General features: G+C 44.3%; 1 protein-coding gene and 1 long non-coding RNA gene across 2 annotated transcripts in view; one reads left to right on the top strand and one right to left on the bottom strand.

The window, feature by feature from the left end:
• The window catches only part of LOC144824486 (uncharacterized), a 365120-nt gene that overhangs the window by 288279 nt on the left and 57985 nt on the right, over positions 1–18856 (top strand). The gene's annotated exons all lie outside the window — the stretch shown is intronic.
• The window catches only part of CBX6 (chromobox 6), a 79725-nt gene that overhangs the window by 42250 nt on the left and 18619 nt on the right, over positions 1–18856 (bottom strand). The window contains exon 2 of the mRNA XM_078683518.1: positions 17549–17592. Within this exon, the coding sequence (XP_078539644.1) occupies positions 17549–17592 (44 nt within the window). The remainder of the gene's footprint in view (positions 1–17548; positions 17593–18856) is intronic.

The following is an 18856-nucleotide window of genomic DNA, read 5'->3' as shown; positions in this document are numbered from 1 at the left end:
AGCGTGTGCATCGATGACACCATCAAGACCATGCGCAAAATCCACTTCGGCTCTCCGTCAGACCCATTCCCGCACCACATCTTCAACAGAGCAAGCAGCTCCATCGCACCCCACCTGTGCAACGTCATCAATCTCTCCATCGACACCGCGACCTTCCCAGAGATCTGGAAAAACGCAGAGTGCAACGCCCTACTCAGAAAACCTAAGCCAGACCCAAGAGACATCAAGAACTTTCGGCCCATCTCTCTGCTCCCCTTCCCGGCCAAGGTCATCGAGAAAATCGTCAGACAGCTAACCCGATACCTCGAAGAAAACAGAATCCTGGACCCTTCCCAGTCAGGGTTCCGCAGGTACCGCAGCACTCATCCTCCTAGACCTCTCTGCCTCCTTCGACACCGTCTGCCACCGCACACTACGCACACGCCTCCACGCCGCAGGGATCCGAGAAAAGGCTCTGGATTGGACCACCTCCTTCCTCTCCGGCAGAACCCAGAGCGTCCGCCTACCCCATTCCATTCCAAAGCCTCCGAGATCATCTGCGGCGTACCCCAGGGATCCTTCCTCAGCCAGACGCTGTTTAACATTTACATAGCCCTGCTCGCACACGTAGCCCGACAGCACAACCTCAACATAATCTCCTACGCTGACAACACTCAGCTGATCCTCTCCCTCACCAAGGACCCCATCACCACCAAAGCCAACCTCCACGAAGGAATGAAGGCCGTCGCCGAATGGATGAAGACCAGCCGTCTGAAGCTGAACTCGGACAAGACAGAGGTCCTCATCCTCAGCTCCAACCCTTCAGCCTGGGACGACGGCACTGGGGGCAGCCCCGACACCCACCGACCACGCACGCAACCTGGGAATCGTCCTCGACTCAACGCTCTCAATGACCAAGCAAGTCAACGCCGTCTCCTCCTACTGCTTCAACACCCTCCACATGCTCCACAAGATCTACAGATGGATTCCGACAGATACAAGAAAGACAGTCACCCAGGCCCTCGTCAGCAGCAGACTCGACTACGGAAACGCCCTCTACGCAGGAGCCCCGACCAAGCTCATCAAATGACTACAACGCATCCCAAACGCCTCGGCATGACTGATCCTCAACTTACCACGCCACGGTCAAATCACCCCTCACCGCCTTGAGACCCTCGTGGGTATGTAGTGCACTTTACAAATGATTAATTGATTGATTGACAAATAATGTAATAAATCTATTAATGCACTTTAGCCTTATGGGTGCTTTTAATTAAACCACGAAAGTATAGCAACTACACGTATAGTGTAGTCATTTGTACACCACATAGACATTTTACATATGTGACATACAAGGTGCAAAAAGCAGACAAATGTGCCTGCGCTGTGTCTGATGCAAAGAAGTGAAAAGGTGACAATTTTATGTACTGGCAACAGCGTTCAATATGTGTTCATAAATGCACACATGAGAAATAATGAAAAGGGTAAAAGCTTCTAAGCCAACGATAATTGGGGTGGTTTGGGGTCAACAGAGTTTCGAACTGTACAAATTTTGAGTTCTCTTCAAGACAATGAGGTATCATGGATACCTGATTAAAGGGTAGTCACAAGGTCGTGATTGAATGAAGGAACCAGGATGTGCAAGAGTTCCAGTGACTGCCTTTAAACTGACTTCGCTAGTGGCAGCCTGGATTCTGCACTGGCATCGCATGGGAAATATTCATTACTAAGAGGACAATTGTCCCCTACTAACAGAACCACGGGGTGGAAGCACAAATTAGTTGCCCACGGTGACATCACTCGGTTGCAAGCACAACCAAGTAAGCACATTTTATATATCACAATTTGAGTGTCACTGGAACTCCTACACATCCTGGTCCCTTCATCCAATCATGTCCCCGTGACTGAAACCACGCAAAGTGAAAGATGTGTCAAATAATGACTGAATACTCGCCTAATTCATTAGCTCTGAAAACAGGAAATAGCGACAAATTAGAAAATATCTTTGCCCTATCCAGTGTGGACTGGTCAGTAAGAATATAGACAATGAGGATGATCAAGATACTAAAGTATGATTTGAAGGCAGAAAGGGGAAAACTCAGCACTTCTTGGAAACTGCTATTAGACTATTCATAAAATTACTCGCAATGTTTGTATTAGCCCAAAACACTAAGACCCCTAATCATATACTTGGATCCACAGACTGAGCAATGTTGGTGAACCCTTAACTGGTGATTATGACAGAATGGGTTGAAACATGACAAGTCATCTCTCCTTCCAGATCACATCAACCTCCTTAGATACCTTAAATAGAGTTGTTTGATGGTACATGCCTGAACAACGCATGCCTATACCAAGCGGTTTCTACCACGACAGTGTCTTTACCACATATTCCTCTACCACGCAATTTCGTGGTAAAGACAGAATCGGTAAAGGGACATGCGTGCTAAAGATCATACCCCTGCCCTCTGTCCTGTAAACTGTCCCTTTTCTCACTGTCTGGAGTCTAAACAATTAAACCCTTGCTCCAAAAACTACCCCGACCCCAGTTCCCCGCAGCCCTGAGCCCTAAAAACTGTACCCTACAACCCTAAGCTACCCCGACCCCCCCCCCCCCCGCCCTGAGGTCAAGAACTGCACCCTGACATGTAAACGGAACCTTTTCCCTCACCCCACTCTTAGCCCCAAACGCCCCCACCCTAAAAACGATCCCACTCCAGGCCTCCACCTGAGCCCTAAAAACGCTCCCTATACAGCTGCTGACTACCCTGACCCCCAGCCTCCCTTGCGTGGGGCCCTAAAACTGCTCCCTGCCCTACAAACAAGTCCAACCCCTTGCTGAGTCCTAAAACCTACCCCCACCCCAAAAAACTACCCCCCTCAAGACCTAGACATATGCGCGGTTAAGACATATGCGTGGTTAAGACATATGCGTAGTTAAGACATATGCGTGGTTAAGTTTAGCGTGGTTAAGGCAAGCGTGGTGGTTAGGCTTACGTTGGTTGGAAACACGAGGCTGAGCCCACGTTGTTCAGACCATTTCCCCTTAAATAGAGTGCATACTGACTCTGGATTGGGGGAAACTGTCTGGTTGGGGTTCAGTCGTTCCAGGGGAATACAGAAATTGTACTACATCAATGGGAGTGTAATAAGCTGTACTTTGACTGAAAAGATTATTTTGTGTTTCTGTGTTTTACAAAATTATTAAAAATGTTCTCTATTAACTTGTACTCCAGCTGTCGTGATAGAAAAAGCAAGGTTGTTGCACTGTTCAGACGCAAGAGAGGCTATTGATGTAGATTTAAGTAATAGGATTGTGATTAAGTCGAAAAGGGATTTAGCTGTATAGCTGTATACAGGGAAACACAGAAGTCACCGAAGACCTCTAATTTTTACTCTTGGGTGACGGCCCTTCCACTATGCAATTACCTCAATACAAGCAGTTTCCATTTCTTGTCTATGCTTCCGGGCAAGAATGGGTCAGACCTCATAGGATTGGTCATAAACCCATATTTTTTAAGGTAGAACAAAATCATCCCCACTTTCTTGTAAGAGAAGGGCGCATTTGCGTTGCACATTTCCCACTGTTCAGAGGAGTCTAGAGACCCAGAACTATACTCCTGCTCTGCGGAGTGCTCTTTATAGGCATCCTCTCTCAAGGGCACTCAATAACATTAAATGTGCTTTAATGCTAAGATTTACCACTCATTACAGTTTTGCAACCTTCCAAAGGCAGACCTCCAGGGGAACATTCAAAAGAAGGTATTTGTCATTATGTGTGAGTAATTCTTCCCTCCGCACTGGGTCACCCGATAAAGTGGGATAGCAAATCCACCTACTTAAATGTGTAGCTCGCTTTAGGATCTTGATTGCAGGACAAGGAGATAGGGGCATGTCAAAGATCATTGTTAGGTGTATTGTGGCTTCCTTAAGTAGCAGCATCAATGAGTTATTAATCAAGGCGTAATCAGTTCATGAGTAACAGTGGGGGACATGGAGGAAAAGGCATTCTTTCTCTAATCTCTCTTCAGAATTTATAAGGGATCCAGCAGCCTCAGCTCTCTTCATCTGAATATCAGTCTTTTAGAGAAGGCACCCAAATGGGGAGCAGATGTCTCAGATGTATCAATCAACACCTGCATCCAAAATCAAGTAGAAGTCTCTAGCTACAACTATTCCCCCTTAGGCAAAAGTAGGGAGTTAAAAAGGCAAACAAAATAAACCTTCTTGTCCTGCACTGGGCACATAGACTGCGGCTAAAGTGACCCACTTACTACGAAGCCAACCCTTGTTAACCTTGTTGGTGGTAGGAGTATGAAAGTTAGGGATTTGTGAAAGAAGAAGGCAGCCCCATTCTGTTGTGTGTAGGCTGTGGAGAAACAGGCCACCTGTTAGCGTTTAAGTCAGTTTCTGTCCTGTAGCATCAATTGGGTATCTTGCAGGGCAATAAAATATCTATCCTCCAGAGAGTGCTCCATCTTAACCCTCTCTTTAATTAAGCAAAACCCATTTGTGTTTAAGGAAACAGTCCTAAGCATACATTAAATGTGAGAGGTAGAGTCCAAAACAGTGCAATTTCCTCAGGCCACCTCCAACTTGGCCATGAATAGCTAAGGTGATATTTCCTGCAAGCTGCAGACTGTTTGTGGCAAACATAAAAACCCAACCCTCTCTCCCACCACAACTGAACAATATTCCCAACTAGGATGACATATAATGAACTAATGAACAAGAGCCCTGATGTCCAGGAGAGCTTCATAGTGGCAATCTGCCATGCCCAGCATCTTTGTTTTGGAAATACTGAAGACCACAGGGGGAATCCTCCTACACCCCACTGGCAGTCCCTCTAATACTGACTGCAGGAAAGAGCTTCACCCACCCAACCTCAACACCAAGGGTCTCCAAGCTGGCTCAGGGCTAGTGTCATGTCTACACTGCAGACTGCAATCTGGTTTTTGTTTCTTTGAGCTGCCGAATTCCCAGTAGAGAGGATTCTTGCCCCATGTCAGCACCATTTGTCAAGCTCATACTTTCACTTTCCAGTTGAATGTCAAGAAACTGTGCAGCTACGTTTGTTTCTGTGAAGTGGTGCATATTGTTCTGATAATCAAAACAGATGTCAAACGTAACTGTCCACTGGTATCTGATTTTGTCTTTGCCATTTCTCAGTAATGCCAGATAATGGTGATAACGAGATCATGGCACGGAGAGCATTTGTAATTCTTTGATTCTTCCTGTTCAAAGGATCACCTCTTTCACCCTAAAGCTGTTGAAATTAGTCAGGACTTCCCTGGGTCGTCAGGCTTTCCTTAGCTTGAGCTTACCCACCTGACGGACTCTCTCTAGCCTGCCCTGTGCTGGTAATTTCCAAGGAAATTGGAGAACAGACCCTACAGGAAGACCTCCACATCGGAACCTTCTGCTCCTTCCTCTAGACCAGACATGGAGATATGATTCCATCTTGAATAGTTTTTCAGCTCGTCACAGTTCATTACTGTATTCTCTGCTTGCGCACTAGCGTTGTACAGCCTTTCTTAAATGGCAATACAATCTTGGCTTCTTTTGTCACTCAACCTTCCCCTCTATCTCTACTACTCTTGTGCCAACTGCTTCAATGATGGAATGGAGTGTATCAGTCTGTGCAACTAGATAAGGAATCCTCTCTTGGAGGCCTACATACAGATCAGACTTCATCTGTGCCCTCATCTAGCTTTTTAAAAGTTGTGCATTGGAGCTATGTTGTTAAAGCCAGGTCTATTGGAGTGGAAAGTTGCCTACCCTCTTTCCCAGGGCAAGAGCTTCACCGGTTTCACAGGCCAGGCACAGCAGTGGTCAACAAGCTAAATAGTTTGTTGGGGAGATAAGGTTTCAAAATCTCTCCCTGCAGTGTGTAGTTTCTGAGGGGAGGTATCTTGAAGGCTATATTGTCAGTGACTTTTTTCATTGCTATGGAGTGTTCAAGGTGCATTACAATGTAGTCAAGTGCAATATCTTTGTGAGCATCCTACTGTCCATTATAAGCCCCAAGTAATAGAGATCTTCTTGTTTCATTTGTTGGAAAATCATCACCCTCTTTTTCTTCTGTCAGAAGTATGCGCATGCTTTTAAGGAGATAAAGATCTGGGGAGTTTCTAGACCTGTTATGGGAAAAAGGGTCAATTTGGAAATAATGATATTACTTGCAAATTTTGTAGCAACTGAGCCAACAGAGGCTGCAGAGTACGGCAAGATATCTGGATCCCTCCCAAGATGGCAGAATGGGACAAGTGACGAAAGAGTAAGCTAACATCTCAGAGGGCTGGCAGCTAGACTGACTAGTTAACTCCATCCATGGACATTCATTTTCAAACCTCTATTTCCTTTCTTTCACATTACAACCATCATATGAGTTAATGTAATTTGTTCAATGGAAGCAGATAACATGGGGTGCTTGGGGCTGAAGTCTTAAGTTTGTAAGTGTACAGAGGAAATCAAAGCATTTATTTGTGGGGCTCCATTTACAGGTAGTGCATGTTTATATGGGTGCTTTAGGTTTTCACAGGGAGAATGGAGGTGGCATTTTCAATACATGGAGGAGAGTACGAGCTAGAGAGAGATAGTGCATTGGGTTTGAGGAGCAGGAGTTGGTGGAGGAGCTGGGTTTAAACAGCTAGTTCACACAGGTCTCAACCAGAATGGGCTGTCTTCGTCTCCAGCAGCAGTTGGCTGATGCTAGAGTCTCAAGAGCTTGTGGGGAACTTTATTTTGTGTTCTACACGAATCTGTGGCTAAAATGATTCACAAAGTTAAATAGCTGTAGGTCCACAGTTGAAATACTTAAATCAAAAGGGTGCTTGCTACAAATATTAAAAGTACATCAATAATATTTTTCTGAGTATTTCTTCTCGGTTTTGGAAACAGTGACATTTAACTTTCTTTTGGCAGTTAAGGATTAATTTCAATTTCGATCTCTACTCTGCTTTCAAACCAGATTGTAGAAAATAGAATTTGAAAATGGTACTGGGGCTGTGAAGCAAGTGAATTTAGCACAGTTTCATACAGCAAAAGGGAAAATTCACTTAACCGGTAACAATAGTTTTGCAGCTTGAAACTATTATAGTCACATGCCACACCTCTCAACTGAAGAGGGCTTTTGTGAATTTGTAGAAAACCATCTTTATTAATTTAGAAATACATAATGTCCCTTGCATTAGGTGATTATAGAAAACAGAATTTGAATATTGTTAGGAATGTTTTAGACCAACAAGCATTTGGTCAACACCTAAAACATGTGTTCTTCTTGATGCACTCATGAGCCCAACCACTAGATAGAGTTATATTGCACCACTTGTGAATCGAGAATAGACCCAAGCAGCTCAACTGTTAGTTCGGGCACATAACTTGGTTCTTAAGTCCTTGTATGGGATACATTGGATGCTCATGTTGTTGAAATTGCCGAAAAAACTGTGGAGCACATTGTAAGTCCTCACTGCCAGTGACGAGGAGCCCACTGAGTACATGCAGGGTGATAATAGCTGTCTTTTCAGGTGGGGAGTATTTCAGTATGGAGGAGCTTGGTGGGGGGGGGGGGGGGGGGGGGGCTGCACACCTGGGTGTACAGCAAGTATAGTTAGCTTTCAAAAGGGAGAGCTGACTTACAGGAGCATTTGGTAGTGTTCAGGAATATTTTTGGGGTGAGGGCTGGCAGCAGGCTGCAGACTGCTTTGAGGATGAGGAAGAGAAACTGAAAGAGGACAATGCTATGCACTGGGAACACTTGCTTCAAGACGGGTTGGCTCTTAGCAGGTGGAAGGTGAATCACAGAGTTGAGTCTCTTGTTCAAGGGAAGGCCCAAGTGTTGTGGGAGGACTATAAAAAGCCCGGTGCAATAAATGATTTTGGTGAAGATGAAACCTTTATGTCAGCGGGGCACAGGGATATTTTGGAAAGCTAAATAGGAGCATAGTCTGCTTAGTCAGAAGTTGGTAGAAAAAAAAGCCTGCGGTAGCGGAACTGTCTGGGGCTGACAGCCGCAGCCAGCTGTCTCAGTTCTGCCGAGGCACATGCGAGGGGCCTACAGTATCTTGGGGCAAGTTCATTGAAGCAGAGGTGATGTACGTGAGATGGACAAAATAAAGTAGATTTTTTTTGCCAAGTTCAGCATGAAAGCAAAGCACTTTCCAGTGACAGAAAGCCATGATTTTGGCTTGAAATTTAGAAGGCAAGGTTGTGAAGGAGATTTGGGTACTGTGACTAGACAGTACAAGACCGCAAATTAATATGAATCCCACTGGAGGTGGTCTACAGTAATGTGGTGGGGGGGGGGGCAATTAATAGAGCCACTGGAAACCTCAACATAATCATCACATGTGGGGAGTTTGAAGAGCACCAGAAGACCAGGAAGGGTATGTCAGGTAGGCAGAAGGTGAACAAAGCAACTACAGTGCAAGTAATGTGATTAAAGGGCATGATGTGGCAAAGGTCGCATAAGGGTGAAGAAGAAGAATGGACAAAAATCAGTTGTGATCTCCCGCAAGAAAGGTGAGGATATGGATGTGACCAGTCACTCAAGTGCGACTTTCAGAACTATGGGGTGACTAGGTTGTACCTAAAAAGGTGAAGTCTGGATCTGATGAAGGCTGCTGGTGAAGAAAGGTTTTGAAGAAGAGAATGAGAAAAACCGGTGGTGGCTGCAGAATAGGGTTAGTTTAGCAACAGGTTTTTTATGCAGTAGAATAACCATGGTCAGTGTGGAGCAGTGGAGGCCTACAGAAGAAAGAAGCAGTTGATTGGAAAACATGGTTCTGTGGGCTTGCATGAGCTGTTGAGATACAGGAGCTTAAACTGAGGGGTACTGAGAGCTAATTAACTCCTGCGTATGCTAGTTTTGCACTTGACCTTTTTCCCGCAGAGGTTACCAAAAGCTGCAATTAAACACTAGCCGAAATGGCGTGTTTATGTGTTCAAATATGAGAGAAGATAAAGTACTTTTCAGTTTGTAAAATTTTGTATAATGCGTTAACCAAATGAGTTATTTTTTTTTTTTTAAATACCTCCTACACTGCTCTTGGATCTACAATGATATTTTTTTCAAAACATTCAAAATGGATTTTACTATTTTATTAAAAAGCTCTCCTTTGTACTTTTAAAAGTGTAGCTGTTGTCATAATCTAAGACTGATGTTTCGATAAGTTACTTGGTGATACATTTGAATTCTTAAGCTGTACATATTCTTGGTACTGTACACTAAAGAATAAAAATGGAATAAAAAAAACAATTAGCATGGTAATAGAAACAGTGTAGAAACAAGAAGGTAAGGATATTTGGTCTCAGCTTGATATGGAGGAACAATTTTTGTTATGAGTGTTCACGCTCGATTCATACCATTCTATGTAATTTTTATTTCTGTGATTCAACAATACAGCAAAATGGCAAGCAGTGCAAATACATTTCTTAAAAATAATTTCATTTTGTATGTGGCCAATTTAAAAGGCCTTTTCAGTCTCACAGTTGTTGCAGTTGTCACAACATTTTTAGCAGGTGTAAGAGCATTTTGATACATTGAAAAACCCACACCATCAGCTAATTGTTCACATAGAAAGCACCTCATATTGAGATCAAAGGGAAATTGTTTTCATAAGGTGATACTAGGGTGTGCTGTGAATTTGAAAGAATTGAGTTGCAGTACGTTTTCTTGTGCTGGAGGTTGCAACGCGATTTTAGGAGATAAGGAAAAATGTTAATTACTTGTAACTCCGGTTCTTCAGCATTAGTGTCTTTCATAGCTTCACATGCTTGAATCATTCTTTGTCATCAGACTGGGAATCCTTGGTTAGAACATTAATATAGCAGTGTTGGCCCGACATTCAATAACATTGAAACTTTTCACCAAATTCAGTAACCCATTCATCTACTTTTGAATGAAACAAACTTAAGCCAATAAGAGACCAGTGTCGTCAGGGGCTGGCCTGCCAGCATCTTAAAGCTCTCAGATTATTCTAGTGTGTACAAGAACATAAGATAAAGATAAATGAAAGCCTCATGACAAGGGGAGAGGGTGGGTCCAATGTGAATCTTTGATAGAAGCCAATGCTGGCGAACCGTAGTTAAAAGGTAAGTAACTTTTTTCCTGTTCCAGTATTGAATCTTTCATAGATTCACATGCTTGAATTAAGATTATCATAGCAGTACACAATGTGAAAACTGGAGGGTGGGCATGAAGGTTACCTTATTAAAAAAGGTTCTGAAGCACCGCCCTACTTGTGCCGTATTTCTTTTACATCGATGCAGTAATGCTTTACAAAGGCACGTGTAGTTCCCCAGATGGCAACGTTGTAAATGTCTTTCACCAAAAGTCTTGCAGAAAGAGTTGTAGTGACTGCCATCGCTCTTGTAGAATGAGCAGTATTGATCTGGTCAGAGACTTATTTAAGCTCATAGCATTTTGTGATGCACACAACTCCATCATTCAAGTATGTATCTTAACTGGACCTGCATTAATTATTACTTCAAAAAGCTACAAAATGTTGGTCTGTTTTTTTAAAAGACTTTGTACCCTGTATATTGAATTGTAAACATCTTACAACATCCAAGGAGATTCATGCTCTTTCCTCTACAGTCTCTGGATCGGGAAAGAAAGCAGGAAGAACTATTTTGTGTCTCAAATGAAATGTCGATGGTACTTTCTGGATGAACTTTGGATTGGTTATTAACAGTGAACTCTTTGTTTGCAAAATGGAAAAGAGGCTCTTTAGACGTTCGTGCTTGTAACTCGGTCAGTCTTCTAGCAGAGGTGACACTTAGCAGGAAAGCCATCTTCCAAGATATATGTTGGACACAAAAGGCCCCATTACGATGGCGGGCCGTAACGGAAAATGGGACCGCCCGCCAAAGGTGCAGCGGTCCCACGAGGCAAATTAAGATGCGCCCGCCACGCTGGCGGGCGCATTCCTGCCTTTAACATTGCGGAGGACGGTGCTGTAAACCGCTCCGGCCGCAATGTTAAAGGTGCATGTTGTGCATTGCAATGCACAACGTGACAGGCAATGCGCGGTGCCTGTCACCTTGTGTATGGCAATTTATTTATTTATTTATTTCAATTTATATAGCGCGTTATCACCCCAGGGTCTCTAAGCGCTTGTACAAAGAGAAACCAGTGCCACAGATAGCAGAAGTCAAACTTATAACACACCCCATGCTTCCCGGAAGAGTATTGTTTTTAACATTCGGCGAAAGAGCAGAAGATTAGGCTCCTTCCGAAGATCAGTTGGAAGTTTATTCCATGCAACAGGGAGCAGAATAGAGAAGGCACGCCCACCAACAGTGGACAGGCGGAACCGTGGATTAGCCAGAAGAGTAGCTTCAGAGGATCGTAGTACCCTACCCGGAATGTATCCAGCCAGTCTGGTTTTAATGTAACTGGGCTCATTACCGTAACGTGCCTTGTATGAAATACACAGACCTTTAAACAATGCCCTCTGTCTGACAGGGAGCCAGTGTAACTGATGCAGGAGAGGGGAGGCACGCGTTGTCCTAGGCTTCTTAAAAATCAGTCTCGCTGCATCATTCATGACCGTCTGCAGCCGCGTTAGTAATCGTTGGGGCAGCCCTAAATACAGCGCATTGCCGTAGTCCAGGCGTCCCAAAATCATGGCAGACACAACGCTTCTTAAGGTGGAGAAAGACAGCAAATGAGAGATCTTACGAATCTGTCTCAGAAGACCAACGCATGTTCCTACCACTACAGACACCTGTTTGTTCATGGACAACATGCTGTCGATGTAATTTCCCAGGCTCTTCACCACGGTTGCTGGTTCCGGTGTCTTGCCCAACTCCCTGGGCCAAAAACCGTCATTCCACGGACTGCCCTGAATGGCTATGGGCAGCACCTCGGTTTTGTCCGGGTTGATCTTCAGGGAGTTGGCAGTCATCCAGTTTACTGTAAACCTTAAGATGTTATGCAACCTGGTTTGAGCACCTGGAGAGTCCTCTATTTGGATAATGATCTGCGTATCGTCAGCATAATTAAAAATCTGACAGTCCATCTGATTAAGAGCTGAAATTAGTGGCTGCAGGTAGATGTTAAAAAGGAGTGGTGAGAGGGCATAGCCTTGTGGCACTCCACAGGTAATGGCCGCTGATGTTGAGACTAGGTCGGACAACTGCACCTTCTGCGATCTTTCCTGCAGAAAGGAGGTGAGCCAACCTAGCGCGTGCCCCCTGATGCCCATGTCTCTCAAACGCGACAACAGTTGACTGTGACAAACCGGCAATGACGGTGGGTACCATGGGTACCCCCCAGTGCAGCCAACCACGCCCCGGGGGCCCCCCAATGTCATTCTCCACATGCCTTTCCATGGCAGAGTCTCCGCCAAGAAAAGACATGCACACCGCACTCATCATATTGTGGGCCTTTTCTGCCCGCCAGGCAATCGTGACTATTGCGAGCCTGGGGAAAAGCAGCGGACGGTCTTTCCATCCACCGCGGTACCCTGCTATGGTAATATGGTGGTCAGGCGGGGAGTTGTGGCGTGCGGATCGCCACCACGCCATCATAATAGGCATCTTACTTTGTGGATTGGTTCAAAACGTTGCCTCATCAACGCTGCCAAAACTGTAATCAACTGCTACTCCAGAGTCAATCTTAGAGATTGTGGGGGAAGGGGGCCAGGGTAGAGTCTAAACAGTCCTTTCATACACTCCTCAATAATACATTGGGAGAAAAAAGATTAATTGGATTTCCTCAAAAATCTTGAAATTGCAATTAGATGTACTTTGATATCAACAATCAACAAGCTTTGCTTCACCAGACAGAATAGAGATGGCAAAGATTCAAAGGGTAACATCTGAACTGAATCTAGCTTTATTTTCATAGCCCACATAACAAAACCATCCACTTGGTGTTATAGGATTTGATAGTAGAAGGTGCTCTTGCGGCTTTCAAGACTACTTTGCAATTCACAGGATCAGCAGGAGACCAAATTCTAGGTGCTGATGAGCCACGCTGTCATTTTGAAGAAACTTGAGTAATGAAATAAAATGTGTCCATCGTTTTTTAATAGCAGGTGTGAGCCCAATTTGAAATGGATCAGTGTTTGTACCAACATGTTCCACAGTTCTTGGAACCAATGTTGCCAAGGCCCTGCTGGGGCTATCAGATGGCCATGCAGCGCTCCATTTATGACTTGTGAATGACTATCAAGATAAGCGGAATGAAGGAAAGGAATAGATTAAATTAGCCACTCAATCCATTTTAAAGGCATTTCGACTGGATCCCAGGCATGGCCACCTGCTGGCAAAGTTGGGACAGTTGCTGTTCTCTGAACATGTCCCACTGTGGAAATCCCCGTCTGAGGAAGATGAGTTCTGTACCAGTGGTAGAAAAGCTGTCAAAGCTAATAATACTGCTCTTCGTTCTAGGACATTTATGTGTAGATCGCACTTTTCTGTTATCCATACATTGTTCATTTTCAGATCCTGGTGATGCGCCCTCATTTCGTAAGGGATTAATCTGTTAACAATATTTTGGGTTTCACTAGATTTAATAGTTGCCCCTTGAAAAGGTTGTCGCTTATCGAACACCATCTGAGTGGCGTCTTCACTTCAATTGGACAACATAGTCCCAATCTCCTTAAATCTGTTGCCAATGGGAATTTAACTGTTTTTGAATGATCCTCACCTGTAAAGGACAGTGAGGAATCAGAAAAATACAGAAGGACATAGTTCTGAGAACTGCTTTTGGTTTCTTCACTGTTGCATTGTTCTTTGTTTGCGAAGAGATTGGTTGCTGTATCAACTTTTCCCCTCTCTCCGAAGAAGGAAACACCATACTTAGGCATGTGTAAATCTTTGAGCCCCCCCACCCCACCCCCACCACAAAAAAATAATCAGTCTTGCTCGGTGTTAGTGAAGACTTTTTTGTGGTTGATAGCTAGTCCCAAATTGGAGAGAGTTAACATTTTGAGATTGAAAGCCTGAAACAGGTAGTTGCCCATAAGAGCCAGTCTAAGTACAGGTATGTCATACCCCCTTTTTGTCCTATGAAGGCTGCCGCTCTAGCCATGCATTTCGTGAAAACTCGTGGCGCTGTTTTCAGACAAAAAGGCAAGACTTTAAATTGGAAATGGCAGCCTGCCATAATGAGGCGAAATAATCTCATGTTTGACATATATAGGGATATTGAAATAAGTGATCTCCAGATTAACAGATGCTGGGATATTACCTTCCGTCAAAAAATGCAAAGTCTCTTGCAGGGTGACCATACGAAAACTTTGTATTTTCATGCATTTGTTGGGATTTCTTAGATCCAGGATTTGTCACTTATCTCTTGATCTTTTCAAAATGTGAAAAACTCAGGAGTAAAATCCCTGAGATGTTTCTCTAGGCGGCACTTCTCCTATTGCTTTCTTTTACAATGGTTATTGCAATCTTCACCAGCAACTGAGAGAGGTATCATGTTTTTTAATGGTGGACTAACTAGTGGCTTCTCTACACACTCCAGGGTATGACCATGATAAACTATTTCTAATACCCATCGGTCGGATGTTATATGTTGCCTGTTTTCCTAGAATAGTGCTATTCTGCCCCCTTCTAGCAATTGGGTTAGAGAACGCACTTCCACTGGGAAGTAATGCTGGTCCCCATTTAGAGTTGTATTTATAGGACTGATTCCCGCTCCTTTCATGTCCTCTATTATTAGTGCAATTGCTTTGATGATCTTGTCTTTGCCATTTATTGTTGTCAATCTGATCCATATTTTCTATATGAGCAAAAAAACAATCCTTGATTACAAGATCTACTTCCTTGTCTCCTACAAATTCTAAATTATCAGGTTTGCTAGACACCAAAAGATCTAGCAGTTTCTGTATCAGTCTTTATTGACTGAAGAGATTCATCCACTTGTTTCCCCAAAGATGTTGGCACAGTCAAATGGTATGATTGTTGCTCTAGACTGAACTTCAGGCTTAAATGACATGCTTTACAACCATCCGTACCATTTCAGAACAGTAGCGTTGCTCATTTCACAGAAAGCACAGATGGATGCATCTATAGCTGCATTAATTAGAAAGGCCGAAGCTTGTTCTCGGTCTTTAATCACTGCTTTAGATGTGGCTTTGTCTTCCTCCGGCAACTTGTCTAATAATTGAGTTATACCACTGGATAGTTGAATATCAAAGTGAGCCAATGGCAGTGGCAATATTAACTGCATCAATTAACTTTTTTACCCATAGAATCCTTATTACGTCCTTACTTGTTCGTGGGCGCAGAGCAAGAAGTGGAAGGATTACATCACCTTTGTTGTAATGCAGCAGAGAGTAATGAATATAAGGTGATGCTGTATCGGCAGACCTATATTTTATCTCGATCCTTGATAGATTAAGGGTAGCCGTTGCTGGATTTTACATGGTTGCCAGGCCTTTTTCTCATAAATGGTCTAATATAGGTATTGATCTCTGAACTTCTTTGAAATAAAAAAGGAAACATTTTTCAACTGGCGAAATTGGGAAGCTAAACCATTAACCCTTTTTCAATAAGAGCATGAAATCTCTCAATATCGTCAGGTGAGGAATCTCTTGGTTTTATGCTGAGACTTGCTTCCTCTGGAATTAAAAAATCATTCCAGTCTGGGTCTCCTACTAGAGTTGTTGAATTCTCTTGATGAGAAGCATCATGTCCATCATCACACATTACATGCAAACATGGAGAACCAGTGTCGTCTGCATCCTGTAGAGCATCAAAAGGACTCAATAGTCCTGGGTGTTCATGTTCTACAGTTGATAGATCACCATCAGAGTTCAACAATATTTTTATTGAGGATTCTAAAGTTTTGGGAGGGTACATTCTTTTCTGGTGTCTTCAGCTTAGTAATGGGTTGCGGTCTTGCCTCTGGTGGTGCGGAAGCACTGGAAGTGAGGGTGGTGGTTGTGGCACAGACAACTCCTCAGAACCTGGCCTTGAAGTAGGTGGCAGTGTGCGATACATGACTTTAACCATCTCTTGTATATTATTAAACATATATAATAAAATCTGTACCATATGTGGCTGAGGTTGCCTGCATCAACTTTTACTGGCCTAAATCAGGGCGAGCGTAGTTAATTGACCTTGCAATGCAGAGTATAGGGTTGTGGTCACCGTCTGTATCCACATATCTGATTTTAAAAGTCAGATTGTCGAGTATCGTCTTCAACGTTATCATAGTCATTTTCTTTGCTAAAAAAACACTTACATGTCTTCAATATTATGTTCATCTTCATCAACGTTTGGGCCAGAGGACACATCTAGTAGCAACTTCGTGGGTGGTAACAGAGGCACTGGAGACAAAGGCGAGAGATGATAGTTCAAAAGGAGGAACAGGTAATGGCTCTGTAAATTCAGCCTGTTTCTGTGTTATATCTACTGTCATTGAGAGCTTTTTCGAAGGTGTCGTCAGTGAAAGAGTAGGCAATGCTGCTTGCATCGTCGACATATGAAGTTGTTATCGTCACCGACAAAGAGGTCATCGCCTAAGATGTCGGTGTCTCCATGTTGGCCGACAATACCGTCAACAAGAGCGTCATGGATGATTCCTCTTCCATTGTCAACAATGTTTTTGTCAATATCTCCTTAGTCATTTCCATTCCGTCACCAACGAGGCTGAATTTTCAACAGGCAACATAACTAAAGGGTCCATTTGTTTTTCAAGGGATGCTGTTCTGGGTGGTGTATCATGAGGGACCTTCTTTAATTTCTTTGTGAAAGTTTTCTCACCGAATCAGCTTTCTTCTGATTTTTCTGTGTGCCTTTTTGATGCATTCAAATCTTTAGAGGAGTTATCAGATAGAAGCTGACATGATGTCTGAAGCAGGGTGAGAGCGTCTTCAAGCCTGCATGGCAGTCTTGCTGACAGACTACATTTCAGAACCACTGTACCATTATCTTGACTTGACTGTGTGGCTTTTTCCACCTTTGCCTCAAGAATGGCAATAGCCAATCTTCTTTCACGATCTTTAAGAGTCTTTGTAGAGAAATTGAGACATAATTTACCTCTTTGGATTGTGGCTGGGTTGAGAGTGATAAAGACACTCTGAATGTGGATCACCCACAAAGATTTTCTTCTTTTCACAAGCTTTGAAGAGTGACTTCTTCTGTCCCTACTCTCCCACCATGATATTCTAAGGCTGCTTCAAAAGAGAAAAAAAATATTGAAGAAAGCTCTTCCAATAAATAGCTCCTCCGGAGGGTTCCTCACAGAGAAATGCCGTGAAAACCATTGGAAACATCTGGCCGGGAAGCACTTTAAGTTGCTGGTATTTGATTGACTGAAGATTGATTCACACATAATGCAGTGAATGGGTTACTAACATCTATGAGAAATATCATTGCAATTACGCGTAGGGCCTACACTGCTACAGTAAGGATCTAACCGAGGGTTCAGAGTCTGACAACGGGGGATAATTTTGGCATATGAAACTATGAAAGATCCAGTGCTGGTGAGTGAGATTGTTTAGTATACGAAAACCAGGGGGAGTGGGTTTCCAGAAGACAGAATGGGCAAAATGATTGTTTTACAGAAAGTGGGAGTTGGAGTGTTCAGTAAGTTTGAAGTACTCACTTGATTGCCCATCCTTTCCACTTCACCAGGTATTCTATGCGGCCCTGTAGAGAAAAAAGACAAGGTGGTCAGCTCAGGTCCTCTACTGGTTCAAAGCCCCTCAAGCTGTGCACTGTATGCAAATCTGCACCACTGGAGTTGTGCTCATCACATCAATAGCCAGCCCTAGCGGTATACTACAGACAGTAAATGCTCTCAAGGGGAACCATTTCAGTCCCTCATCTACTCTGCATGTGCACAAAACCTAAAGCACCCTCCGACCCAAGAACTGCAGAATAAGGTCTCCATGAGAATATTCCCTGCACCTCACAAAGGTATACATATGCATACTCCTTTCAGACCAATCACTGCACACAGAGCTCCCTTCAAGAATTGCCACAAAAAAATGCAATTCTACAGCCATAAACTACAGAGAATCTGCTGGATGGTCTGCCCTGTGCAGAGAGGATTCATCAAGGCTGTGCACCTCAAACAGTCTGCTCTTGCAAGGTAATATACTGCCCTTTTACAGCACCCTTTCCAGACTATTCACTGCATGCAGTCTTCATCAAGCATACACCCGCCATCCCAGGCTGTGCTTTTGCATGCAGAGCCCCCTACCTTGCAGGCTTTGCACTGCGCACATGAGCCCACACCTCCCCGAGTTCACTGGAAGCCCTTGCACTGGGCAAAGAGGGCTTCATGTGCATTACATACAGTAATGACGCGCCAGTCAGAGGACCCCCTGAGTACTGCTCACAGACGTCCTTCCAACCCGAGAGTAGCCAAAAAGCTGGCGAGGCTACGCACTGCATTCATACTTCTCCTTAAACTACACTGCTCGCAGGGGTGTGGCTTCGTCAAACAAGATGCCGGCTGCATCCCAGGGCCACCATCTTTACCTGACAGTAAAGGTTTTGGTCTCCCCCACTGTGTCCAGTGAACCCGGAGACCCAGAGTCAACTTTTGGTGGCTGCGAGACCGCATATTAGACCTAAGCTGCGGTGGCCACAACTAGCCGTGAACAAGATGGCAGTCCGCGACTGAGCCTTGGAACTGGAAGAGGGCGTCGGACCCGCGTGCTGGGTTAGCCCACAGCACTCGCGTGCTGGGTTAGCCCACAGCACTCTTCTCCGGTGGCTCTGTCGGGGCTCTACTCCGGGACCGACAGGAGGTGGGCTGATACAGAGGAGTGCCGCAGCTGGCTCCCTTGAGGTTGGGGAGCGCGGATCTCAGCAGTCGGGCGGCTCAGAGGTGAGGAAGACACTGCGGCATGTGATGTGCCACTGACTCTGGACTTGCAGTGTCGGACGTGCCGGGTCCCGTTGA

Source organism: Lissotriton helveticus, chromosome 1_1, assembly GCF_964261635.1.
Source record: "Lissotriton helveticus chromosome 1_1, aLisHel1.1, whole genome shotgun sequence".
In the NCBI taxonomy this organism is placed as follows: Eukaryota; Metazoa; Chordata; class Amphibia; order Caudata; family Salamandridae; genus Lissotriton; species Lissotriton helveticus.
The sequence above is the reverse complement of the archived record's forward strand: the minus strand, read 5'-3'. Positions and strand labels throughout refer to the sequence as shown.